The sequence below is a fragment of the Pisolithus orientalis genome (genome assembly GCF_024613125.1).
Source record: "Pisolithus orientalis strain OTSU chromosome Unknown F5J12scaffold_48, whole genome shotgun sequence".
Taxonomy (NCBI): Eukaryota; Fungi; Basidiomycota; class Agaricomycetes; order Boletales; family Pisolithaceae; genus Pisolithus; species Pisolithus orientalis.
Genome location: NW_026260829.1, coordinates 132,927 through 159,870, shown reverse-complemented (window position 1 = coordinate 159,870; position 26,944 = coordinate 132,927). Strand labels below are relative to the sequence as shown.

Genomic DNA, 26,944 nt, shown 5'->3' with positions numbered 1-26,944 from the left:
TGCCAAAGTTTTGGATGAATGCAATCCCATCTTGTACCAATGTTAATATGTCCTCAACACCATTTTGACCCTTCAATTTAATTTTAGATGAGATCAAACACAACAATGGAGAGCCTACCTGTAGCCATTCAATTGTGCAAAAAAGTGCATCTGCAGCTTGCCCAACTTCACCAAGAAGACTCATGATCTCAAGCCAGAAGAGGATTTTTTCGCTCCCCACAATGGCCACCACCAGTCCTGCAAGTATTGGGTCAAAAGCAGTCTTCTGTAGGTGTTGGGCCCAGAATCGGCATGAGTAGGATAGATGGAGTGGAATGTTCTTGTTGATCCTCTCTGCCAAATCAGGAATCTCTGAATTGCTGAGGTAGGAACTTTCCAGTCCACAGATGTTGAATTGGAGATGTTCAGAAAGAACCCGCAATAAGGCAAAGGTCAGGTCATATGAGTTGGAAATGTCGACAAAGTAGACTCCACTTCGTGAACGATCAGTCAAGAAGTCATAAAATGACGAGTGGAGGAGACAGATAGGTGAGACCAAATTAGTAACTCCATCCAGCATTGGAGCCATGAACCGCAGGATGATAGCAACATTATAGTCATCGCTTTCATCTGGGAAGCATTCGCGAAAGGAATCTAAGGTCACCATGGATACAGGCTCTATCATCAACAGAACTTGTTGCATGACCGAGCAGAAGCGTGCAAGAGGTATCGGGGATGGAGGTATGGCACTCTCCAGGATTGCACTATAAGTGGTATCCAGAAGGGTTCTTCCCTCCGCAGGCTGAAGAGCAATCACTTCGTCCAAGCGCTCCTTCACAGTTAGTCCATCTCTGTAGGGCCTGATAAACGCGCAGGCTAGACGTGCCCATTCGAACGAGCCATTCGACTTGTGAACAATCTGCTGTATCTCCGGGGGCCTAAAACTGTCTTTGAGGCTGAGAAGTTCCTTCGAAACGAATAGCGTGATGTCACGCTGCGCCAGCTCCGCAGGGACGTCGTCGAGACAGATCGTTCTGACGTTCATGGCGTCCCTTAGAGCGCGTTCGATGTCTGGTAAAGGTCGGGAAGTTAGCAGGATGCGAACACTCGACATGTTTGCAGCTTCCTTCGACGTCAGAAGCGACAGAATATGTTTCCTCCATAAGACCTCCCCACTTTCGTCCAATGCATCGATCACCAATACTACATTTCCAGCAATAGCACCTGCGGCCTTGAGCAACGGCTCTAAGATCAGCTTTTGCCACTGTTGAAACAAGTCGGGCGTCGTCTTCAGAGAGGGGTCCTCAGCGAGAACACGACCTAATGATCGTCGGAATGCGGGATAACGGCTGGCCAGATCGCAGGAAATAGTTGTCAGCATCTTCTCTTCCCGGCGCTCAGCCTGCCTGTCACGGGCAAAACAAAAGCAAGATCCAAGCCCTCCTACATCCTTGAGCCAAGATGCAATGGTATGGGCGATCGTAGATTTGCCCCCCCCAGCCTGCCCGTGAAGCCATAAAACGCACGGGGTGTCCGGGCGAGTATCATTGACCCAATTGATGATGTCCCGCAGAATCTCTGTCCTCGTGTTCTCTAGGCACTTCTTCAGCGTATTCAAGCCCGCCCCGCCTGCGTAAGCCATTCCCTCCATGTTCAGGTCCTCGATGACGCGGTATACGTTGATCTGAACGTCCTGGGTCTGGCAATCTCGCAATTGCTGCATCAACTCGTCTAGCGTTTTGGTGTAGTCGTCAATGGCAGTCTGCGTCTCAGACATTATGTTCCTTCCAAGCCTCTTCCCTGAGGAAGTGTGAGATGAGAGCTTCAACGAAGAGGAAATGGACCTACAAAAGTTTGTTACTTCTGAGTAATCTTTGATGAACTGCGCACAGGCACTGATTACCCGCGCAATCTTCGCCAAGGGGACTTTTATGGTATCAATGTTCTTGATGGTGTCATCTTCCAAAAGGAATGCGTACACGGAGGCGACTTTTTTCAAGAGCTCCGATATCGCATTATCTAGGGTCGCTTCCGTAATGATCAGCTGGCGCAAGGGCAGTGAGTAAAGAAAGTAGATAAAGGACTCTGAGGCGTACTTGGGAAGCGGCCCTGAGAATGCCCAACGCTATCTGGGCGTAGGGATGCACCTGCACGGGATCGTTCAGTCGCGGAGCAGATGCCAGAAGAAACCTACGCACGTTTTCAATAGTGGTGACTACATTGTTAAAGATTTTAGGAGGTTGGAGATAGGTGCTCCTCAAGTTCTGAGGGACGGCAACCGCGGTACTAGCTTGTGCGACAGTGTTGACAGCAATTTTGCCAACACAATATCGAGCAACATCAAGGTCATCACCTGCCAACGCTGGGTCAGGATCGAGATTCGCTTTACTGAGCAACCCTTGAGTCTATAAAAGATTAAGATTCACGCTTAGCATTGTTGCAGTGTCAGACATCGTAGATCACATACATCAACATCTTTGGCAACTTGTCGTGGTCCTGGGTTTTCCTGGGCCCCTTCAGATGCAATGGGGTTCGCAGAGGAAATCGACGGGCCTCGGTGAGACCGGGTAAAGCGACTTTTCATAGCGGCTAGTTTGCTCTTTAAGCCATCACCCGATTGCCCAGGACTCGACGCAATGCCCCCAACAGGAGCCTGAGACTGCCCTTGCGACTTGTGTTTGGCCGATCCATTAGTCTGGTGCGCCGGCAAAAAGAGATTGCTTACTGAAGAGACGTTAGGCGCTGACGAGGGTGGCTCCCCAATATACCGTAAACGACGTTTCCTTGGCTGGGATCTGGCCATCGAGGAATCGATAGTTTGATATCTGTGAGTTGGATAAGATTGCAATGTCGTTTAAGTATTGAAACGAGCAACGGTGCTGGTTGTAAACGCAAGGGTGTATGTAGTGTGTGCCGCCAAGTGTGGTTGGTCACGTGGTAGCTATCCTCGTCTTGTCTCTCGCCTCGCCGGGCTCCCTTTTCCATCTCCTTACCAAACAGCGAACACCTCTCGTTCGAGCTTGAGCTTCGGCTCTTGCAGTTCCACCTCAGATTTCGCCGTGTAGGCCCCCGTGGAGGGCGTCACTCTGGACGGTCAAATACTTCATTAATACAGGATCAAGAGGGGCGTTAGCGAAGACGTAGCTGGTAATGCACATCATACTAAAGAGGGGATAACAAAAAGAAATAACCTACACTCGTCCGACACCAAAGGTGAGTCACCCTCGATGAAACCCCAAAAATAAGATACGCATCGTCGTAAGTTCCAGCAGAGAATCTGCTTCCAGCATACCCACACAAACTCTGCCGCGCATATTGCAGGCTCTGGGTTCCACCGCGACTTGAACCAGCACGAAGAGGCATCGGTGCATTCACGACAGGATCGGCAGGCGGAGCAAGTCAGTCTTCCCGGAGTAGAAAATCCATCGATCGAAATCACATACCGACCAAGCTTGAGCTTGTATTGGCTCTTTCCCGTCTCGGGATGAGTGCGTGTGATAAATCTGCTACTGCATTCCTTAACTCGACCGTCCGGAACAGCTGGGAGTTTGGATCGGAAAGGTGCGCCACTCTGGTCCTGCCCGGCGAAGATCAGCTGACCCGCTACTCCAACACCGGAACCTTGCCCACGCAATGAAGGTGGCTTCGGAGATGGAGAAAACGAATAGGAAGCTGTTGCTTAGCATGCCGTTGTGCGTCTTTTTGTGGTTATCGTTGTCTACGATGTTTCTTTTTCCCTTCCCGGGCTTCCTAACCGACGGCCACAAATGTGACTAACATCGACGACGTCTGACTAAAAACAGACAAGAAGCCGACCTTGTCAAAGATCTTAAAACGACACGAAGAGAACATGATCGGGGACTCGAGATAGCATTAGGGGATAATATGGTGTAACTTCCAACAGGGGCACAGTGTGCCGACCGCTGAGCCGGGGAACCCACGTTAACCTGGGTGTAAGTTATCGAACGGGCTGGAGCGGGAAAGGGACGAAACCGGTATTCACCTCGAAACGATTGCTGTACTGAGACGGTCACCACGAATACATGTGCACACACGTCATCCATACCTGCACCGCTTTCTGGTGTTGTAGATCGATCTGGTATTACAGTATAGCACAGGCAGATAGATAACCAGTGATGTACTCGTACAGGAATCGAAACACGTTTTACAATCATCCACGAACATCTCTTTACGAGTGTAACTTGAAGCATAAATATGACTAACGCCACTGGGTTCCACGTTCTCTTTCTGTCTTATATACCTCATTCCCCCACACACCGTCTCTTTCGTTGTCTCTTCCTTCAGCGTCTATCTTCCCTCGTCGAAGCCTTCAACACTCCGCCTCTTAATCACGCTTGGTATGGTGATTGACCTCCGTGCGAGACTGCCCACTGACTCATCCTCAGTCTTTGACTTAATGCGCTTGATTGATGTCAAGGCCTTCGTCGACTTTGTCGAAGGCAGGGCCAGACCTGAAACCAGGCTTCTTGTCGAATTCAATGCGATCAGACTTACACACACATCATATGCCATATTATCCCATTGTTGGGGCGCTCCGGAAGACGAGGTGCAGTTTACAGAGATGGAAGGACTTACGACGATGGACACCACCACCAGAGACGATATATCAAGGCGCAGTGGGTACCGAAAAATTTATGGAAGCTGCAAGCAGGCCCTTGGCGATAAACTGCATTGGCTTTGGGTGGACACGTGCTGCATTGACAAGAGGAGCAGTGCTGAATTATCAGAAGCCATCAACTCCATGTTCGTGTGGTATGCGAACTCGGAGGTCTGTTATGCGTTCCTCCACGACGTGAACACTGATGTCCTCCCTACCAAACACCATGCCGATTTCGCCGAGTTCAATGGCTGGCCCGGCTGGTTTTCGCGCGGATGGACACTCCAAGAGCTCGTCGCCCCCGAACATGTCCGCTTTTTCAACAAGGAGTGGGTGTATATCGGTGATAAGAATGACCATGCACACACGTTGAATATCATTACCCGGATTTCCGTCGACGTCTTGGTGAAGGGTCTGAGCTTTTCACGTCCAAGTGTAGCGCAGATTATGTCTTGGGCTGCTGACCGGACGACAACGCGAGAGGAAGACAGAGCATATTCGTTACTGGGGCTATTTGGCGTGCATATGCCAATGTTGTATGGGGAGGGGAAGAACGCGTTCCTCCGACTGCAATTGGAAATCATCCGGTCGACCAACGACCAAAGCATATTTGCCTGGGGCTGGAGAAAAGCGATCGGACGGAGTAGGAGCTTCCTAGCTGAGGATCCTAGCGACTTTCAAGACTGTTCAAACATTGAACAAATCGATCGCAGAGAATTCGTACGTACCCTCGGAAAGAGTTTGTCGAGGAGAGAACTACGCAAGGTCACAGCTGCGGAAGAACGGCTCCGCACATTCACTGTAACAAATGACGGAATTCAAATATGGCTTCCCTTCCAACACACCGCGACTCTTGAGCCTTGTCAACTGTCCGCTAAGATAGCGATACTGGCATGCAATAACGCCCAAGAAGCCTCTGGTCCAATAACTGTCTTGGTGGAGACCACGGCTTTCACCTCCCTTTCTAGATATTTCTGCCCTCGGACAATGAATAATTGGGATAAAGAAAAGTCGGTCGAATTCCAGCAGATCTTTCTTCCATACAGAGATGATTCCCACAAGAAAGTCAGAGGCCCACTAACTACTCAGGTACTTTTTATATATATACTTTTCAGGTTGCGTAGTATGTGTTGACATCGCCGCGTTCAATGGCACAGACCGGAGTACGAGCTCAAATTAGAATGACAGATATCAAGGCTGATGATGTCGTGATCTTGTATGTACTGTCTGCAATCCTTTTCCTTTCAAACCTATACTTTCCTAACAGGTTCTTGGGACCAATGGGTTCTAAAAAGAGTGACGTGGGTTGACGGCAAAATGCTGACATCGGATCACCACTCACGGACAAGGTCTAGTTTATCGATAAACTTACCTTCCAACCGGAAAGAAATGTCCGTGAAATTAAACCCCGCACGCATCGTACTAGCGCCCAAACGCACGTCCGTAACGGGAAGCGTTTTGTCTTCATAGACACGCCCACATTTGAGCCTGACGTGACAACAATTAGAGAAATATCCATGTGGTTGGACTTCATGTGAGCAAGCTCGTGTATGTGGTTCGGCTTCAAATTTCACCTAATTTTACAGATACCGTAGATCCATCAAGCTTACCGGCGTGATCTACACACATGACATAACGACTGACAAAGACTTCGAGGGCGCTAAACACAACTTTCGAATTCTTTCTGCCATCTGTGGGATGGAAGCGGCTGATCGAATGCGACTGGTGACAACCACGTTGGATGATTTGGATGAATCGGATGCGTCTGATGTGGAGCATTCACTGAAAGCCCATTTGGACCTATTCCTTGGCGCAGGGGCTCGTTGGGAAAAGTTCCCTGATGCTTCAGACTCAGCATGGGGGATTCTGGAGGGGCTAGGAGAAGAAAGGAAAGCACTCCAGGTTCAGAGGGAAATGGTTGAAATGAATTGGGAATTGCACTGGATATCTGCTTTACGAATCGTATGACCTCTTTAGTACCGACTGACGCATGTTGCGCGAGATTTGTACAGCAGTTATATAGTTGTACCAGGTCGTACCCTTCTCCGTGTAAGCTGCACGATGTGGAGCACATGTCCGCCAATTATCCTCCCAAGCATGGGTTTGGTACATGACGACTGTATCATTTGAAATGACCCCGTCCGCATTCGAGAGACATGATTCATATTCGTCGTAGAAGCCTCTGAGGTTTGAGGAGGTGAATCCAACCCATATGCGTGTGATTGACCTACTGTCTATAGTACTGCTTGTAAACTGACGCTACGGACACCAACTTGGCCATGCAATCACATGCAAAGAGAGTGGTGCAGGAGAGGACAGTTGAGAGAAAAGGTTGCGAACTCATCCTCGGTGGACAGGGCTCGCTGTTCGACAGGGGACCTGAAGAACATAATTTCACTTCGGGAGAAGATGGCTGACGAGGGAGACGACTTTTGGAAGACGTCCACTCTTGGAGTGCTGCAGCTCGCCCGACGCCCACCGGCCAGGATGTGGCAATATTGCATTACTACCGAAACCTCGGAGCTCCTCAGCGCCTGAAATTTATGCAAGCCCTGGCCGTGGCATCGGAAGCCACTGATTCAGCTAAGGCCAGGGCCATCACCAAACTGACCACTGCAGGTCCGGGATAAGAAGGGTTTGTCTATTCGTGGTAGATGTCCCTGGAGTTCTTGATACTCTCGAGCTGGGTGCAGAGGTTATTACTAAGTCCTGGTTTCGCACTGAGGCCTGCTCTTTGATACGTTGAGTGTCGTGTGTTCGGGCCCATTACAATTTGCCGTTCGGTCCTCACGTCGTTCCCTTCCCTCCCTACCTGCAGTGGTACTTCTGAACTCGCGAAACTATTTAACCTCCGCCCTTTTCAGTTTTTTTTGCTTGTCTCGCACGCGTATGCACTATTATGTCCTGCATGGGAGGTCCGTAACCAATCAACGAAGTGGACTATACGGAGATGGCAAACCTCACGAAGATGGGTGTCGATTGTCACCGCGAGACGCGAGATGCAAGGGCGAGTGGGCCCACCAAAAATTTCGCAACGTTTGCACGAAAGCCTACTCTGATGGCCTGCATTGGTTCTGGATGGATACATAACTCCAAACCTGACAAGTTCAATGAATGGCCAAAGGTGGTTCGCGCACGGGTGGACACTTCAGGAACTCATAGCCCGGGAAAACCTGTATTTTTGTAACCGGAACTGGGTGTATATCTCAGCAAGGCGAGACCTGAGATGACGTCGAATTGAAACGGGGCAGGAACGAACTTGGCGCGTTTCTCAGGGCAGAGGTTCGCCACGAGAATTTTGATGATATTCCAGAGTCAGTGTGGAAGATATAGGGAAGGAGATCCCCCAACGCCACCTCAAGTCCTCGATCGTATTCTCTTCGTGTCGTCTCTGGATCTTTAACCACGAGGTCGGCTCGCTGCCTGTGGTCGTCGGTTAGAAAGTCCGTTCAGGAAAAAAGAAACGTCGTAGATGACGATAACAAAGAAAAAAGACGCACAACGGCATTCTAAGCAACATCTTCCTGTTCGCTTTCGGTGACAGTGAAATGTCGGCATTATGTCGTCGCCCACACGACATGCAGTTTATGAAGATGCTTACTGGGGCACAACCAGAACTGGGTGCAGACTTACTCAGCTTCTGCACGACGACCGTCGGTGCCTTTGCCGGTGTCCGTAATGGAAAACGTTTCGCTTTCATAGATACACCTCCGTTGGATTCCGACTGTTTTAAAGCGGCGTTATTGCGATTCGGATTGCTGTGAGCCAAATTGTTTTACTTGATCTTGCTTAAAAGCTAATTGTAAGGTTCGGACCGACGCTGTCGGCCGCACGTCACTTGTTCAATATTCTTCTGACGTTTCTTCTATGTATCTCATTTGTGATTGATCTAGTTCTTACCCACACCCGTTCTTACTGATATCGCATGCCTGTTCTCTCTACTATAAAAAGGGCCATGTATCTTAACGTATGGGGAGGAATTTCCTACCTACCTGAAATACAGACCTTGGTGTCTTGGAACTTCGAGGTAACCACAAGAAAGCTCCTCGTGTAGTGTCATTGCAAGTGCCTCACTTTGCTGTCACCACTACATATTTTTTTCCAGCCTATATGGTCTAACCCCAAACCCTAAATGATATCCCCACTGATACCTTCTCCACCATCTGCAGAACTGATCCCCTGCAGAGACAAAAGAGTAAGTATCCAAATACTTAATAAAAAGATGGTTAACACCTGAGTGTCCATTCACCAAGCAACAAAAAGATCCTTACCTCCTAGCCCAATGACTCAGCCTGGTGCTGAATTTTGGAGGATGATGCACTGCAGGATTGTCAAGTCTATGGAGAGGAATATACTGTAGGTAGGTAAGTAAGTGTTCCAATATAATGAATGGAAGGAGTCCCACCTCAGACTTCAAGTTGGTTGAAGCTGAGGTGCAGTAAGGAAAAAATAAACTGCTAAGTGTCCGCTTTTGGATTACATAATGCTGTGCTTGGTGAACCACAACTAAGGTAAAGGTGATAAACTCCAACATGCCCCTTCAGCGAGTGTAGTCAAGAAGGAATTAAAAGAAAACAATACCCATAGCTTCAGAGAAATGAACATGCGTCTCCCTAGACACACCCTTAGTCAGCACATCGGCCACCTGGTCATTGGTAGACACATAGTTGATGACTACTTCTCCAGAATCCACCTTCTCTCATATGAAGTGATGATGGATTGCAATATGTTTCATGTGGTCGTGGAACATCACATTTTGAGCCAGTGAGATAGCAGATTGATTGTTGATGAGGAGGGGAGTGGGTTTGTGTGATGACACAGTCTTGAGTTTGAGGACTAGGGTACGAATCCAGATAGCTTCCTTCATGGCAGTGCATGTGGCCATGTACTCAGCTTCTGTACTTGAGAGAGCAACAGATGATTGCTTTTTCGATGACCAGCTAACAGCTCCACCAGAAAGGATGAACATATAGCCAGTAACAGAGCAGCGGTCATTGATATCCACTGCCCAATCTGCATCTACATACCTGATCGCACATGCATTTGAGTCTCGCTTATAGGTAAGGCAGACATTGGGGGTGTGTCACAGATAGCGAAAAATGCGCTTTAGCACAGTAGAGTGTTCATGCCCAGGGCATGCAGCATGATGGCTCAACATGCCTACAGTAAAGGCAAGGTCAGGCCTCATTGCTAGCATTGCATACATGAGGGCTCCGAGAGCGCCCTGGTATGACTTGGTGTTGGCCTCTGGAATTTCTAGTTTTTTGAGCTTTAGGTTAGGCTCAATGGGGGTCGTGACGGCTCGCCCCTCACTCATTCCAAAGTGCTCAAGAATACTCTCAACATATCTCTTCTGTGAGAGCTGTATGATACCTTTATCATGGTCGTGAAGTATCTCCATTCCTAAAATCCAACATGTCTCCCCCAGATCTTTCATCTTGTACTCCTGTGAGAGCTGAGCCTTGATGCACTCAATGGTTGTGCAGCACTTTGAGAGTATTAGCTTGTCATCTACGTAGACAGCAACAACAATGAGTATGCCATTCTCAACTTTAAAGAAGAGGCTATGGTTGGCCTGGCTTCGAGTGAAACCCAGGGATTCAAAAACAGTCCGAAGGTGAGAGTACCATGACTTGGGGGCCTGTTTAAGGCCATAGAGTGCTCATAGCAGCCACCAGACTTTGTTGCTGTCAGGAGGAAAGCCCAGAGGGGGGCAAAGGTATATTTCTTCATCTAATAGTCCATTTAGGAATGCGGATTTAACATCCATCTGATGAATTTTGAGATTATACTTAGCAGCAAGCACGAGGAGTATGCAGATGGTTGTGAACTTGGTGACAGGTGCAAACATCTCTGTGTAGTTGATCCCATGTACCTGTGTAAAGCCTTTGGCTACCAAATGAGCCTTGTACCTCTCAATTTCACCGGTTGGCCCTCACTTGATCTTGTAGACCCATTTCGAGTCAATCAGTTTATGGCCAGGGGGCAGGGCAACTTCCTTGTACAGTCTGATGGACTTAAAGGTCTGTAATTTGTCAATCATCACAGCATACCACTGATCTGCATCAGTGCGTCGCATTGCATCGTTGAATGAGCAAGGTTCATTGTCATGTGTTGTGGATGCTTTGTAAGCCACTTCCTCATTCATCTCAGCCACCTCAGCCTCACTGTTGCCACATGCATGCTCTTGCTCTTGAGCGACTTCATCGACGGGACTTCCACCCTCACTCTCTGCACCTGAACCCTCTGGCGCTGCAAGCTGTTGACTAGGTAAGGTTGTCCTGTCATAGGAATTGATGAAAAAGCGATAATCATCATCTCTAGGTGGCACTTTTCGTGTTCTGGTGGACCTGCAGGTCTCTCGAGGCGGAATTGGAGTTGGATAGGGCTGCGGGGGTGTTGCTTTATGCATGGTAGGTTTCAGCATCATCCTAGCTCGCTTTACTGATGGTTTTGAGGCCGTTTCAAGCGCTTTTTTAGGACTCTGGCTGCTGCCTGGCATGCTACCCTCTGAGTGCTGTGGGGAATGATCTACCTTTGATCCTGAGTGATCAGGTGTGTCATTTGACTTGATTTCGACCTCATGGACAACATCTTCACTCTCTCCCTCACTAGACTTGAGATCCCCATCATCAGACTCCATGTGAGCATGGCCTTCCATGCCTGAAGCCCTGATGGTATCCAGGTGCGACATATTGCCCTTTTGGGCATTCCCTCTTATGTCCACTGGTTTACTAACCATGCCTGCAGGATCTTCTTCTATCCAGACGTGATCTAGGCCTGCTGCTGTGCTTCCCTCATCAAATACTACATCCCAGGATTTGAAGACATGAGCAGTGGGCTGGTGTAAGCATAGGTATGCTTTCTTGTTCTCTGCAAAGCCCAGATGAATGCATTCTAAGGACTTTGCATCTAGCTTCTTTCTTTTTTCCTCAGGTATATGTATGTGTGCGGTGCAGCCAAAGGTTTGGATATGGGCCAGCAATGGCTTAATCCCTGTAAAGGCTTCATATGGTGTGACATCCTTGGAGATAGCATGGGTTGGTGATTGGTTGATTAGGTAGGCTGCATACTGGATAGCATCTCCCCAATATTTATTTGGCAGTCCAGCATCTTTTAGCATTGCCTGCGCACTTTCAACAAGTGTGCAGTTCATCTGCTGTGAGTCAAAGTGAGGTTCAGTGGTGAAAACCAACCAAAACCAACACAAAAGACAATGAAAGCAAGTGGTGGTGTGCCTATGCGGTACCTAGATGGTAGAACCTGTTCTTTGGGAGGGTTTTTGCGAGCTACAACACTCAAAGATGAGTGCTGAGGGTTGGGGGTGCTCCTGACAAAGAGGGAGCAAGAATGTGATAGAAAGCGATAGGGTAGACTGCTGTCAGCCTACAGAAGGATGGATGGTGACTTAATTCGATGTCCTAAGCTGTACTGAGCTCAGGGAGGGCTTGGAGTGAAGTATATGGATGATAGATGATGATAAGCGAAGTAGATGATAGCTAGACCCTTAATAAAGTCTCAACTATCGAAGCTGATGAATGATTTACTGAGAGATGATAAATTGCAAGCAAGAGGGGCTCTCTGATGTCTTCTTTTTTTTTTTTTTTGCTACCTAAGTACAGTGACTTATATACAGTACAGGGGTGTTGCCTATGGAAAACAAGGTGCAAACACTTGGTAAGTGATTGGTAACTGATGAGTAAGGAATGTAAGCGATGGGTAATCATCTTGGAAAGCATTGGTAAAGATAAGTAAGCCAAAAAGTGAAGAATCAGTAAGCAAAGTCAAAAGATTGGTAAGTATTGGCAATAGGTGAGTCAAAGACAGTCAGAATGTCACAGTATGAGTCAAGCAATGTCAGGAACTGGGAAAGTGCACTGGAATTGCATTAGGGGGAGGCTGTGCATGTCACATCTTGAAGAGATCGCTTCTAGGCCAAAGTGGGATGACAGAGAGGCAGCGCTGATCTGATGCCGATATAGTACATCCAAAAGTGGACAGGGTGAGTCAGATGTCAACAGGGGTCAAGCTTTGGGGGTCTGTGGGGTGACAGGAGCATAGGGGATCACAACTTTCCCCCCCAAACCATCCTCTCAGTGAAGCAAATAAAAACTTCATGAATGAGGCTCTGTTGGAAGAGAGGATGAAGGGGGAGCGTCTTCTGCTGTATCTTGCAACAAGGAGGCAAGATGTGCATCATACTCATCATGAATGTGATCAGGGAGAGTGGAGAACAGTAGATTATACTGTAGCTGTCACAATTTTGGAAGAATGACTTGTCCAGTGAGAGCTCTAGTGATAATGGCTCATCTTCTTCTAGCTCAAGTAGCAATATGTCAAGCTCATCAAGCTTGAGCAATGACAACTTGTCCTCAATGAGCAGCAACTCCTCATCTGACATGAGTGAATCATCTACAAGCTTCATCAGGAAAATAACACTTTACTATTTTTGACTTTTTGTGACTAATGTGACTTTTTGGGAAGGAATCTACTATCATTACCCATGTCCTGCAGGCATGGCTGCACTTTTCTTGCTGATTTTTGTCTTGTTCAAACCACCTAATTCATAGCTTTCAGTAGATACCACATACATTCAAATTGATGGAGGTTCCAAAGAGATATTGTGATTTTTCTCTCAGACAGTGTGCATCACACCAATGGCTCAATATCTCTGAATTTTCAGACATTTTCTAGTCTTCTTGGCTTAGATATATCATCACTTAGTTGTCTCAATAGATTCTGTTCTCTTTTCATTCTTCAAAATGCTGTATATGGTCAAAAGAAAAGTATAGATAGTAGGTTCCTTCCCAAAAAGTCACAAATAGTCACAATAGTCACAAAAAAGCCAAAAAAAGTCACAAAAAGGTCAAAAATAGTAAAGTGTTAATTTCCTGATGCAGCAAGGAGATTGTAATGCACCAGCCACTTACCAAGCCCTGATGAATCACATTTTTGGGGAGTATATTGGCTCCTTCATGGACGTGTACCTTGACAACATTATCATCTATTCAGACACATTAGAAGAGCATGTCTGACATGTTAAGACTGTGGTGGAAATACTCACCCAAGAAAAGCTATACCTGAGTGAAAAGAAGCTCAAGTTTCTGAGTGATGAGGTAAAAATCCTGGGCCATGTGGTCACTGATGACAGGATAAAGATGGATCCTGATAAAGTTGACTGCATCCTCAACTGGAAGGTTCCAATGAATTGTATGCTGTGTAAAGGATTCATCAGGTCAGTTGGTTACCTCACAGATGATATCTACAAAGTCCACATACCTCTAGGGGTGCTCACCAAAGCAAGCGCAGAGACTTGCCCCTTTCGATGGACATTCACTGAGCAATGGGCCTTTGAAACTGTAAAGCAATATGTTGCTGCTTGCACACAACACTGTCACATACCCCTCAATTATGGACCAGACTGTGATCCTGTCTGGGTAATGACTGATGCTTGTGGGAATGGCATTGGCAGCATTGTAGCACAAGGAGTGGATTGGAAGTCAGCCAAAGTCACTGCATTCTACTCTGCAAAGGTGTCTTCAGCTCAGTGCAACTACCTGGTCCATGAACAGGAATTCCTTGCAGGAGTGGAAACAATGTTGCAGCACTGGGACATCCTCCAAGGCATACATTTCACTTGGGTAACCGACCACAAAAGTTTGACATATCTGTTGGATCAGAAAGACTTGTCTGGGTGACAGGCATGATGGTTGGAGAAGTTAGCTGAATTCAACTTCAGAATCAAGTACATACCAGGAGAGGAGAATGTTCTTCTGGATGCTCTTTCCTGAATGTATGAGTTTGATGCTCTCAGGACAATCTGTGCACATAGTGAATACCTGCATCATGACCTGGATGTTGAGGAGACAGTACCACCAAAGGAGAAGCAGCAGATAATAAGCTTGCCTTTGTATGTAGGTGTTGAAGCACTCACAATGTCTACCAGGGCTCATGCTCAAACTGATGCCCCTGTTGGGCCTTTGCTGATGGAGCAACCATCAGCTCACCAACAGAAGCTGGTGCTAAAACCTCCAAGGAGACCTCCCACACTGGAGATTGTGAAGCAACATTCTGTGCCAACAATAGACCCAAATCCACCCAAGGATGAGGGTGGCAAGATAAAAGTACCTGCTAAGGATCAGCTGGAGGGAACAGGAAAGGGACCTGTACAGCAATGCCATGCTCCTACACACCCAGCTGAGACTGGTCAACTGGAGACCAGAATTGAGTTTGCACAATGAATGAAGGATTGTTTCATTCTTCTTGGACCAGGCGAACCAAAGAAGGCAGGAAAGGGTAGTGGACCACCCCCTGAACATGCTACAGACACATTGCCAGACACACAGAGCTCATTGCCAAGCATGTGGGAACTAGATGATACAAGCAATACAAGCATGGCAGGCAATACAGAAATGAATCTCATGCCCCTCATCATGTACCCAGGAAATGAAGGCATACTTAGGGAAGCACAGAACAGATATGGAAAAGACCCATTCTTTAAACAGATACTGGATGCCCCAAAGGCATTCAAGAACTTTGAAATCACACCAGATGGTTTCATTCAATTAAGATTGCCAGACTGTGTTGTATTCTGTGTCCTGGACATTGCAGTAAATGACAAATGATTAAGGGAAACGGTCATTGATCAAGCTCATTCCCTACTCGTGCATCTAGGTGCTAGAAAAATGGTATCCTACATACAAGAGTTCTTATGGTGGGACTCTGGTAAAGGACATCACTGCATACTACACATCATGTCAGACATGCCAATGAAGCAAACTGCTGACTCATAAACCCTTCGGACTGCTGAACCCACTCTCTGTACCATCCAGGCCTTGGGAAGTGATTGGAGTAGATTTTGTGGGACCACTCCCCAAATCCAAAGATCATGATGGTGAATACAACTTGATAATGGTGATCATTGACTTGTTAACATCCATGGTACACATTGTGCCAAGTCAAACAACATACACTGCCTGTGAAGTAGCAGAATTAATGTTTGCCAAAGTGTATAAACATCACAGCTTACCTCGAGCAATCATTAGCAATCGCGATGTTTTATTCACAAGTACATTCTGGAAATGCCTTAATGAACTAATTGGGATTAAGCAGAAGATGTTGAGTGCATACCATCTGGAAACAGATGGCACTACTGAATGTGCCAATCAAACCATTGCCCAGATGCTGGGATGCTGCATCAGGCTGAATCAGAAAGATTGGGTGTCACACCTACCTGCCATCAAGTTTGCAATCAATAATGCAACATCAGAGTCAACAGGCTATGCACCATTCTTCCTGAATACCAGATGGATGCCCTGACAGATGATATGGGATGCTCCAATGAGAGATGAGTACCCGAGCATATGAGCATTTGCCAATAAAATGAAATTCACCTTGTTGGATGCTCATGACACAATTCTGAAGGTGCAATTGAAACAGATGGTTGGTGCTAATAAAAAGCGCCAAGTGTGTCCCTTTGTTACAGGTGACCTTGTATATGCCTCCACAAAGAATATTAGCTTGTCAAAGGGGACATCACAAAAACTCATACTGAAGTTTATTGGGCTGTACTGCATTTTGGACAACTTCGGGAATAATTCTTATCATGTCGAACTACCTGATAACCTGAAACAAAGAGGCATTCACGATGTGTTTCATTCATCATTGCTGAGAGTGCACATACCAAATGATGATCAAAAGTTCCCTGGGCAGAAGGATGATCAAATCCCTGAGCTCAGAGGAACAAGCCAAGAATGGGCTGTTGACCAGATAATAAGTCATTGTGGCAGCCACTCGGAGGCAACATTCGAGGTGCAATGGACAGCTGGAGACTGAACATGGTTACCATTTGATGAGGTTGCTCATCTAAAGGTGCTAGCCAATTATTTCAAGGCCTTCAGGATAGATGGGATAAATGAGTTGCAAGACAAGGGTGATGGGGGATCATCTGAGGATGACCCCCAGGTGTTCCTTGGACACTTGGTACCTCACCCCAGTGGAACCTATAAAAACCACCTGCACAATGATAGAAATCCGTCTACTCACCAGATCCCCAGGTCAGTCAGACAAAGCCCCAATCAAAATCACTGTACCCATCCCTGACAACACATGCCTCCACCTTGTACTGCCTACCCTCATTGCACATCCCAGCCTCATCATTCCCACTTGCCTCCTCGCCATCATAGTCATCAGCCATGTTGACATCATCGCTACTCTCCATCCACAAGGGAGAGCCAGAGCCCATGCATGGCCTAGATCACCCGCTGTCAGCTCACATAGGAATCAAGGGCAGTTTGGTGAATGTACCAATCATAGACCTCCTAGCACATCACAACCAAAGTTTGCTAATCATAAACCCCCTGCACACTTGGCCAAAGCCATTGCTCACATATATTGTCTGGCATGCTCCTGTGGTAGTCATAAACCAACCTCCTACCCAAAAAGAAAGTCAAAGGGTTGCTCACCCCAGTCACCGCTCGAAACTCAACTTGCATGTCCATGAGACTTAGATCCTGATGCCTCAGAGACACTCCAATGCATGCTAGCAGACATCATTAGTGACTTGCTTGGCCTGGACATAGACAAGCCACCTACTGCTGATCACCACTCACCTGACATGACAACCCCCACCTGCTTCTTATCTGTAGAGCGAATTGGCCTGGACTTCTTTGCTGTGTGGGCTCCCACCAGTCTTGGGGAGGCAGAACAGTGCATGCTGGTCCATCATGAGCAGATGAAAGCTTACTTTACCTATGATAGGGTGTTGTGAGGAAATAATGGCAACCCACTTGATGTACCTGCAGGGTATCATCAGTTCCAAGAGGCATACAACCAGTCCACTGCCTCAAAGTCACATTTTGCTTACCATGAACCCAGTCCAAATGCCTGCACTGTGATCATGGGCCCAGCACCTACTAGGGAAGAGGTTCTTGGAACCAACATGGATCTGCAAAGTAAAGAGGAGATTGAGGGTGGACAAGTACTTAATGGCACAGAGGCAGTTACACTGCATAGTTTGCTATGGGAGGCTGCTGACAAGGTTGGGCATCAATGTGAATGCACCATGCATGGCTTCCTAGAGCAACAAGAGAAAAGAGGCAAGGGTTGTTTTGAAAGAGGACCTTTTGGTGGACATCCTGGCACATCCCCCTTTGGTGATCGACACTTGGATAAAACAAAAATGGGGAAGTCTTCCGAGCCCCTCTCTCAGTCAGCCTGGCACCATGAGCGATCTAAAGCCCATAATTGCCAGGCTACACCCACTGTGAGCATATCATCTGCTGCCATGAGCACCAATCCTTTCTTCCAAAACTTCACTGACTTACCTGTCACAGGCCCTAGCCATCTCGCCATAGATCCGCTCAATGTTGATGCCTGCGATGTCGAAGGTTTTGGTGACTCTTTCGACAAGAGCTACACTGAATTTGTGGGTACTGAGGGCAACAAGGAAATGACTCAGCCGGGTAAAGCTGTCACAGGTGCCAAGCAAGATGCCACAGTGGCTGGCTTGGGGACTGCTGACAAAGCTGTCACTGGAAACACTGCCTGAGGACTCCTGCTATGAAGGAAGGGTACTTTGTACCCTGGAGGGGGGGTTGTAAGGTTCGGACCGACGCTGTTGGCTGCACGTCACTTGTTCAATATTCTTCTGACATTTCTTCTACATATCTCATTTGTGATTGATCTAGTTCTTACCCACACCCATTCTTACTGATATCACGTGCCTGTTCTCTCTACTATAAAAAAGGCCATGTATCTTAACGTACGGGGAGGATTCTCCTACCTACCTGAAATACAGACCTTGGTGTCTTAGAACTTCGAGGTAACCACAGGAAAGCTCCTCGTGTAGTGTCGTCGCAAGTGCCTCACTTCGCTGTCGCCACTACACTAATTTTGGGCCAAACAGATACCGGAGGTCTATTGGGTTCACAGGCATTATCTACACTTGCCTTTCAGATCTCAGGTCCGCAGCCGATGAAGCGCGCAACCTCCTTGTCGTCGTCGACATGTGCGGGAAGGAAGCCATTGATCAACTACGACTAGTAACAACCGCTTCGGATGACGACGAATCTGTATATCACACCCAGACAAGGTGTGAACTGATGCACAAGTTTCGCGGGGTTCCCGGAGGGGCTCGCTGCGAGAAGTTTGACAACACTCCAGAGTCAGCGTGGGCCATCGTGGAGGGTCTGGGGGACGAGAAGAAGGTATTTTCTATTCAAAAGATGGTTGATGACGCGGGAGTAACCACCGAGCTCCGAGTCAAATGGATCGCTGGTCTACTCAGTTGGAATAAATTGACTCCTTTATGACCGAGATATGATTGAATTCCGTTTCCTTGTACGTGTACACAGCTAGTCGATTATTTGCTCGAGTCATATTGCAATACCAGACTATCGTTCTGAACATCCCTGTAAACGCAATCGTGTCGAGGTGAAAGCCAGCCTCGTCCCCTTTCCAGTCCGGCCCCCTCATTAGTTTATGTGCATCGGGGTCAACGCGGGTTCCCTGGCTCGGCGGTCCTCACCATATTATTTCCCAACGCCATCTCGAGTCCCTAATCGTGTTTTCTTCGTGTCATCTTTCGATCTTTAACCATTAGGTCAGCTTGTTGTCTGTTACCGACCTAGCATCGTCGACGTCGGTCAGGAAGTCCGTGCAGAGAAAAAGAGACGTCTTCGATGGCAACGATAGCAAAATAAATAAATAAAAGAAGACATACAGCCGCATTCTAAGTAACAGGTTCCTATTCGTTTTCTCAATCTCCAACGCCATATCCATCGCGCAGGAAAATAGTCCGCTCCATGGTCCGTTTTCTTGTGTGTGAGCATGAACACAAGTTCCTTCAACCAATGTGTATTTGGGACTAAGTATGTGCTGACGTGGTCGCACTGAACGTGGAATGAGTGGATGAGTGGCGACGAGTCGAGAGGGAACGATTGTCTTCCGTCGAGTCTTTGGTTCGCCCAGGGGAGACCAGTGACGACGCGAGTTGTTATGTTGTCGCTCCGCTGAGTGCTTCGAGATAAGCGCTCGTCTTTCGCGGTTCTTCAATATTTTTACTTCTTGCCTCGTTGATCAAACAGTCGACCCGCTAGACCGTTTAGCATTTCCATTTGCTATTGCGTTCCTTGCCGCGTACGCCTGCTATTAGTAGCCCGTTGCATGAGATCTGTATTGATCTACCGATAGGTTGATGCACCATGCGCCTGATCGACGTAAAGGCCTTTCTCGAATTCCACGCAGGAAAAGCCAGACGAAACGCGCAGCTGCTGGTGGAGTTCAATGGGCCCGATCTCGCAAATGCAGCATATGCCATATTATCTCATTGCTGGGGTCAACCAAAAGACGAGGTACAGTATACGGAGATGGAAAGTCTTACGAAGACAGATGTCGCCGTCAGACGTGAGATACGAAAGCGCAGTGGATACCAAAAAATTCTCAAGAGCTGCCTGCAAGCCCGTGACGACCGGCTAGATTGGCTTTGGGTGGATACGTGCTGCATCGACAAACGGAGCAGTGCCGAACTCTCCGAGGCTATCAATTCCATGTATGTGTGGTATGCGAATTCCGACCGTTGCTATGCATACCTCCATGACATGGGCGCTAATACTCTTCCCACTAAACCCGACAACAATAAATTTGCCAAGTTCAATGGGTGGCCCAAGTGGTTCTCGCGTGGATGGACACTACAGGAACTCATAGCCCCAGAAGACGTTCATTTTTTTAATCGGAACTGGGAGTTCGTTACCCGAAAGCGAAAGTGCGCTCGTACTCTGAAGGTCATCACGCGGATTTCGGTTGATGCATTGGAGAAGGGCCTCAGTTGGTCCTATCCCAGTGTAGCACAAATTATGTCCTGGGCCGCTGACCGGAGGACGACGAGAGAAGAGGACCGTGCATATTCGTTATTGGGACTGTTTGGCGTATATATGCCATTGTTGTATGGGGAGGGGAAGAACGCGTTCCTCCGTCTGCAGTTGGAAGTCATACGAATGACCAATGACCAAAGCATATTTGCCTGGGGATGGACAAGGAACGCGGGGATGGCCCACAGCTTCCTGGCAAATGACCCCAGCCACTTCCGCGATTGCTCAAGCGTAATCCGGATGTCCCCTAGCGACTTCATGGTTGCCCTCGAAAAGTCTTCTTCAAGGAAATTACGAGAATTGGCATCTGCGGAAGAGAGATTCCAAACATTCACTGTCACTAATCACGGCATTGAAATATGGCTCCCTCTGAAACATGAATCCTGCTCTGGAGATTCAGAGTTCTTCTCTGCGATCCTGGCATGCTGCGACGCCCGGGCCCAGTCGGGCCCTGTAACCATCATTATTGAGCAATTCCGTTCCAACCGCTCTAGATATTTTGGTCGGCCTTCGGTGGCTGAGACTCAAATGATACCAATTGAATTCAAGCCAATCCTTCTCCCTTACCGAGACAATATCAACCTTAACATCAGGGGTCCGTCATCCAAACAGGCATGTTCTGATTTGCCGGGATATTTCATCATGTACTAACATTATCACAGAGCAGGTTCCGGGTTTTGGTCGAAGATATCATACCCAGCGATAGCGTCGTCCTGTATGTACAATCAGCGGATCCCTCTCGTGACATATTCATCCCTTTCATTGACAGCGTCCTGGGTAACACGGGTTCCGGAAGGAGCAACGTAGGTTGATAGTGAACTGTTCACGTTGAATCGTCACTCACATGAGATGTAGTTCATCAATAAACTTACTGGGATACCACCGGAACCGGGTGCAAACTCGCAAGCGACCTGCACGAAAATTGCCGGCGCCTTCGCAAGCGTCCATAACGGAAAACGCTTCGTTTTCATAGATACACCTTCATTGGATGAGTTCGATTTTAAAGCGATAGAACAACTATTGATATTACTGTGAGCCAACTTGCCTACTCGATCTCGCTTAAAGTTAATCTGTACTGAGCAGATACAAGAGATCTATCAGGCTTACAGGTGTCTTCTACACCGTCTGCGCGGCTGACGAATTGGTGCGGGAAGACATAAGCAACTTCCGGTTCGTTCTTGACGTATGCGGGAAGGAAGCTATCGATCGATTGCGACTGGTATCAACCATGTGGGATCAGGTCGGCTCGAAACGTCGCACCATATTGCAGGACCGACTGGAAAATGAGTTTAAACTCCAAGGAAAGGTCCGCCATGAGAAGTTTGACAACACTCCAGAGTCAGCGTGGGCGATTGTGGAGCGTCTAGGGGACGAAAAGAAAGCGCTTTCACTTCAAAAGAAAATGGTTGATGATAAAACAACCAACTTGCGGAGAAGCTCCAAGCGTAACTAACAAGTTGCAGATCTGCTCTCAATGTAACATTATACTTACCAGCGCTCGTAAACAGATGCTCGTAGATTGTTGTGGAACGGGTTTTGATTCCTGTACGTACACACCACTGGTCATCTATTTGCTTGTACTATATTGTAATGCCGAGCGTCCCGCAGCGCCAGAGAACGGTGCAGGTATGGGTAAGTACGGGCGGCGTGTGTGCATATGCAATTCGCTGCGACCGTCCCCATATACGCAATCATTTCGAAGTGAATGCTAGCTTCACGCGGACTCGCTCGTCGGCACATTGTGCTACCACGTCGATCCTCACACCATGCTATCCCCTAACGCAATCTCAAGCCCTCGATCATGTTCCCTCCGTGTCGTCTTCGGATCTTTGACCACGAGGTCGGCTTGTTGTCTGTTATCGTCGGTTAGGAAGCCCGTTCAAAGAAAAGGAGAGCGACAATAACAAAAAAAAGACGTACAGCCGCATTCTAAGCAACAATTTCCTATTCGTTTTCTCCATTTCCGAAGCCATCTTCATTGCGCGGGCAAACAACTCCGCTCTATGATCCGTTTTCTTGGCGACAAGGACCTGTGCGTACACGGCGAGGGCTCTCTTCAACCACTAACAGGGCGGTCGCCACAGTGGCGATACATACCTTTCCCCGGCTGTCCACCCTTCCAATGATTCTTCCGCCCTGAATTAACCCAACAACCTCTCTCTCAACTTCCTCAACACTCCACCCCAGGGCCTCTGCCATCCTCTCGAGTCTGACTGTCTCGAATGGCATAAAATAGAGCACGAGCGAGACGTGTCGGATGAGCTTGGTGAGCTCGGGGGTGTGTAGGGAGAGGTGGATGTCTGTGTTGTGCCGGATCTGATTGGGTGTGGGTGGGTGAGTTAGAGGGAGGATGAGAGGAAAGGGGCATACCGAATTCCGTGAGAGGATATCCAACACCGTCTTGAAATCGCTTGCCATGTATGCCTGAACCAACTCTCTTACGTACGGCTCCTGTTCGATGTACGTTGCAAATATAGGGTTGTCAACGAGTTGGGCTTTGACGGACGACCGAGGGAGAGAGGCGAGTGCGCAAAGAGTGCCGTAGATTGCGATGTCGCTAGGTGCAACAAGCTATCGTCGCCGGTGAGGTCGTGGGTGTCGCGGTTATGTGTCGGTCAACCTGCACAGGGGAAGCCAAAGGGACGCACCTTTCCAATCCAATCTCCCAATTGTTCTGGAGGGCCGAGTTTAAGGAAGGCAGTCGCAGCTTTATCATACGCACCCGTCCCGAGATGGGATAGTGCTAATACAAACTCAAGTTTGGTCTGTATATGATCTCGATCGGTGGATTTTCTACTTTGGGAAGATTGACTCAATCCGCCTGCCGATCCTGCCATTGACGATGCACTGATGCCTCCTCCGCTGGTCGTGCTGGCTCCAGCTGCCGTGAATCCCTGAGGTACTTGAGACGTGCTAGCGGAAGAAGGGGCTACTACACTGGCGACTGCGCTGCCTATTGTGAGAGACTCGAGGGCACCTTCGGCCTTGTAAACGTATGAGGGGATGTGTGTGTAGTTACGCTGTTCGATGGCGAGCTGTGCGACGGACAGGGTGTGCATATGTATAAAGATAGCTGGGGTAAGGGGTGAATGGGACATTACCTCAAGTACGGACATGCACATATCAAGGATGTGTTGGCTTGTCGAACAGAATTCGCGAGACTTCGTGTAGTGCTTTAATGCAAGCCCAAATTCACCCGTCGATCGAAAGAAGTCTCCGAGATCTCTGTGGGCCATCTACAACATCCCCATTGAATCTGCGTCAGCGCAGGGGCACAAGGCCAGGAGGCACTCACGCGAATGCTCTCCTTGATCATATTATTCGTGTACGTCTTGAGCTCGACCTCGAGCTTCGTTCTCTCCGCCACATTCCGCTTCGTGACCTCTTCTACCCACTCCACATCTACGCTGACTACGTCTGCCAGCGGGCGGCAACCCCTTACCCTCCTGAGTGCCGAGTACGTTCTCATATGCGCCGATGACTGTGTTGACGAGCGACGGATCGCGAAGGCGATGGAGATGTTGAAATGCGAGCGTGAGCGCGTGCGGTGCGATGGATGGACAACGGACGATGATGGCGATGAGTCTGTCGATGACGGTGCGGCCGGTGTAGGGTGCAATGTAGGCGTCGAGGTCGAAGGGGTGATCGTCGTCGATCGTAAACACGGGCCGTCGTCTGGATGGCTGCTGTTCGTCGACTTCCATCGTGGCCATCGTCGTCGCACTCGTCGTCGATAATGCAATGACAGCTATCACTTGGATTACTTACCCCTTTCTAACTCCTACTTAAGTCCCATCCCCTAATGGGCACTTGGCACAGTTGGTAGCGCGCACGCTTCGCATCACACTCGACTGCGTGAGGTCGTGGGTTCAATTCCCACAGTGTCCACAGGCCTTTTTTATTCCTGGACGCCGTCAGGCCAACTCGTTGTCCTCAACGATCATACGACCGTAAGTCGATCACGTGCGATTTCCTTTTAGGGGGGGGGGGGACTGGTTGCGTTGGGGTTCCTGCAGTTTGCATTTTGTTTGTACACGTCATGTCAGATAAACGTCGTGCAGACGACCATGGACAGTGGCGTGTGCCGCTTGTGTGTTGACGCGGCTGGTGCCAGCGTTGTTGCTGCTATCAGCTACAGGAATTTACTGCCGAGTCTGTGTACCCTAGAGGATCGTTGCTTAGTATGTCGCGCAGACTCATGTGTGCGAGTTTGTGGAACAGTACCCCTTTCCTGACGTTGAAGGATATTAAATCTATTGCGGCATTTCACAGAGTGTGTCGATGCCCTCCGCGTTCACGAGTGTCCGGCTGCTTGTCCGTCGTCGTTGTACGTGTTTCGACAGCTTAAAACCGCTCGGAGAGGGAGATGCCTCCTTTCCTGCGCATCATCGAAGATTGCTCGTACGTCGTCCTCTAAGCATGAAAACATCCTCCTATAAATGACAGTTATGTAATCTACCAGTTCCACATAGAGAACATAAACACGTGCCCCGTAGACTTTTCCGTTCGATATCGTCCCCCCCACAGTACTAATCTCTTATGTACACTTGGACACGCATTCACTCGAATCCGTAAACTGACCCTAGAATCACCTGTAGAGTCGCTTGTAAATGTAAAACTACATCACGTGCTTTCCCCAAATGCGTCCAGGAGCGCCCGGAGGGCTTTGGTATCCAGTACATATCAGGTCTTTTCCTTTTTATATATATTGCACACAAAGTAATACCCAACGTTGTACAAGCAAACGAACAAAGGACTACTGGAACCGCTTGTAAGCATGCTTCTCGTACAGAATCGGCTTTGCTCTTCGTTTCGAAGGGCTGCAGAAAATAAATAAATAACTCGACAATGGACGATGGAGAGACGTACAACACGGGAACGCGAGGCTCGACCAACGCTCGCTGTTGAAGGCTCACGAATCGATCGCGGAACAGATTTCCCTCAGGCTTTCACATTGCTCGTCCATCAGGAAATCCCGCAGCTCTATGCCAGGGTAGCCCAACAACACGCACCTTGAGTGACCTCAAGTTCTCACTCAACTCTTCTCCAGGTCTGCACGTCGACTCGACTCTCAGGGACGACATGTTTGCCAAACTTACGCCCTGCTAACCCTTTGCGCAGTCGGAGACGTGCGGCAAGTTGGCGTGCCAGTCGAGCTTCGTTCTGCGCTTTGGCAGTTTTGCCAATTTGGGATCGGAGAGATTTGACAGAGTTGATGCCGTGTAGGAGACGTTTGCGAAGGGCTTTTTCGGCGAGAGCTTGTTTCTGTTTTTATGCAAGGTTGTGAGCGGAAACGGGTCACGGCCATGTCGACGGCACGTTTACCTCGGCTTTCAGTTTCATCATCCTTGCACGCTGCTGTTTTCGTCTTCTTCTCCTGTCTTCCGTCTCTGCGCGACTGCATCATCCTTTTCCTTCTCCTTCATCACCGTCTTCGCTATCTGCAACCCCGTCATCGAGGATCATACCGATTGGGACACCCTCTACGTCGCCCGCATTCTCCTTCGCCTGCTCGATTTTTTCGCGGTAGCTCGCTAAATTATCCAATTTGTCTTGTTTACGTTTCTCGACGGCGTATGCTTGCAGAACAAGGTCGTGGTGCGCTTTCACGGGTGGGTTGTAGGATGCGCCTTCGAGAGGGAGGGATACAGCTAGAGCGTCGATGATGTTGCGGAGGTGATCAGTATCTGGTTTCTATATGGTATATGCATACTTATTTCATCCGTGCACTCGGATGAAACAAGAAAGGAGAACGAACTTTGACCGCGGCCGGTTTGACACTCTCCAACCCATCGGGAACGCCTTCTTTCACCGTAGACGCCCACAAGTCTCGTGTACCGCTCTCTCGAACGGCGTGACTTACATTGATGGGTGCACTTCCCGCACCGAGTTCGGTTGGGTCCATTACGGCGTTGAAAGGCCCCTTGCGAGGTCGATGCGCGAGACGGAGAAGACGGGATTTTTCAGCGGGGGTGAGTTTTGGCTTTGTTGTTGTGCGGGTGCGGGAAGTGATGGCTGAGACAGCGGAGCGGGCAGATATTATTTTGGTGGATGTGAGTTGAGATTTGGAGTATCTAGGTAAGGATTTTCGGACTGCAGAAATGAGCAAAAATACACCCGCAGATCTGCGGAGACGCACGTTGTTCGTCCCCGCGAGTATCGACCACGAAAAGCTGATCGTCGGGTTGCTTCTGTAGCGTCGACCTGCACAGGATGCATCGTCTACACACATACAAGACCCCCCACGAAGAATACGCACCCGATCACGCGTTCCTCTGCCCGCAAACTTTCCATGGTGTCCTCAACACCCTGCATGTCGATATTTTTCCGCCATGCCCGTTTCCCCTTTCTACTTGCCTGTGCCAGTTGTGAGGGTGCACCGAGCGCAGACTGCGTGGGCTTTGGTTTTTGTGCTTTACCTGCCATCGTCGCAAGTAAGTGCTGTCGATAATATTTCTGTATTTCTGTCACGCTGGTA

At 48.5% G+C, this 26,944-nt stretch overlaps 4 protein-coding genes and 1 non-coding gene across 5 annotated transcripts; 3 read left to right on the top strand and 2 right to left on the bottom strand.

Moving 5' to 3' along the window:
- The first annotated feature begins 4,120 nt into the window (after positions 1-4,120).
- On the top strand, positions 4,121-6,715 carry F5J12DRAFT_915434 (heterokaryon incompatibility protein-domain-containing protein). Its single transcript, XM_051749152.1, has 6 exons — positions 4,121-4,337; positions 4,386-5,686; positions 5,755-5,813; positions 5,865-5,898; positions 5,953-6,131; positions 6,184-6,715. Exons 2-6 carry the CDS (start codon positions 4,397-4,399, stop codon positions 6,563-6,565), a joined length of 1,944 nt encoding a protein of 647 aa, XP_051595796.1. The 5' UTR covers positions 4,121-4,337; positions 4,386-4,396; the 3' UTR covers positions 6,566-6,715.
- Positions 6,716-19,615: 12,900 nt separating this feature from the next.
- F5J12DRAFT_433935 (heterokaryon incompatibility protein-domain-containing protein) lies at positions 19,616-21,630 on the top strand. The gene is made up of 5 exons (XM_051739400.1): positions 19,616-19,735; positions 19,790-21,078; positions 21,129-21,273; positions 21,322-21,497; positions 21,550-21,630. Exons 2-4 carry the CDS (start codon positions 19,801-19,803, stop codon positions 21,330-21,332), a joined length of 1,434 nt encoding a protein of 477 aa, XP_051595795.1. The 5' UTR covers positions 19,616-19,735; positions 19,790-19,800; the 3' UTR covers positions 21,333-21,497; positions 21,550-21,630.
- A 595-nt stretch (positions 21,631-22,225) lies between these two features.
- F5J12DRAFT_907364 (26S proteasome subunit RPN7-domain-containing protein) lies at positions 22,226-24,179 on the bottom strand (the record flags this gene model as incomplete). The annotated part of the gene is made up of 8 exons (XM_051748923.1): positions 22,226-22,319; positions 22,387-22,496; positions 22,564-22,782; positions 22,837-23,037; positions 23,115-23,501; positions 23,568-23,702; positions 23,762-23,883; positions 23,909-24,179. 8 exons carry the CDS (start codon positions 24,177-24,179, stop codon positions 22,226-22,228), a joined length of 1,539 nt encoding a protein of 512 aa, XP_051595794.1.
- A 91-nt stretch (positions 24,180-24,270) lies between these two features.
- On the top strand, positions 24,271-24,354 carry F5J12DRAFT_t191. Its single transcript has one exon. It is a non-coding gene; the product is annotated as a tRNA-Ala (tRNA).
- Positions 24,355-25,137: 783 nt separating this feature from the next.
- On the bottom strand, positions 25,138-26,918 carry F5J12DRAFT_859330 (P60-like protein). Its single transcript, XM_051746805.1, is given in 9 exon segments — positions 25,138-25,286; positions 25,336-25,412; positions 25,479-25,505; positions 25,525-25,731; positions 25,792-25,856; positions 25,896-26,160; positions 26,225-26,559; positions 26,606-26,670; positions 26,726-26,918. 9 exon segments carry the CDS (start codon positions 26,890-26,892, stop codon positions 25,223-25,225), a joined length of 1,272 nt encoding a protein of 423 aa, XP_051595793.1. The 5' UTR covers positions 26,893-26,918; the 3' UTR covers positions 25,138-25,222.
- Between the last annotated feature and the right edge of the window lie 26 nt (positions 26,919-26,944).

What these genes read in the sequence shown, in the direction of transcription:
- F5J12DRAFT_915434 (XM_051749152.1), top strand. Translation starts at nt 4,397, where the DNA reads ATGCGCTTGATTGATGTCAAGGCCTTCGTCGACTTTGTCGAAGGCAGG. An exon ending in GCTGATGATGTCGTGATCTT is followed by an intron (nt 5,814 to 5,864) that starts GTATGTACTGTC and finishes CTTTCCTAACAG; the next exon opens with GTTCTTGGGACCAATGGGTT. An exon ending in TCCATGTGGTTGGACTTCAT is followed by an intron (nt 6,132 to 6,183) that starts GTGAGCAAGCTC and finishes CTAATTTTACAG; the next exon opens with ATACCGTAGATCCATCAAGC.
- F5J12DRAFT_433935 (XM_051739400.1), top strand. Translation starts at nt 19,801, where the DNA reads ATGCGCCTGATCGACGTAAAGGCCTTTCTCGAATTCCACGCAGGAAAA. An exon ending in GGGGTCCGTCATCCAAACAG is followed by an intron (nt 21,079 to 21,128) that starts GCATGTTCTGAT and finishes ACATTATCACAG; the next exon opens with AGCAGGTTCCGGGTTTTGGT.
- F5J12DRAFT_859330 (XM_051746805.1), bottom strand. Translation starts at nt 26,892, where the DNA reads ATGGCAGGTAAAGCACAAAAACCAAAGCCCACGCAGTCTGCGCTCGGT. An exon ending in TGATGAAACTGAAAGCCGAG is followed by an intron (nt 25,732 to 25,791) that starts GTAAACGTGCCG and finishes GCATAAAAACAG; the next exon opens with AAACAAGCTCTCGCCGAAAA. An exon ending in GAGCCTCGCGTTCCCGTGTT is followed by an intron (nt 25,287 to 25,335) that starts GTACGTCTCTCC and finishes TATTTTCTGCAG; the next exon opens with CCCTTCGAAACGAAGAGCAA.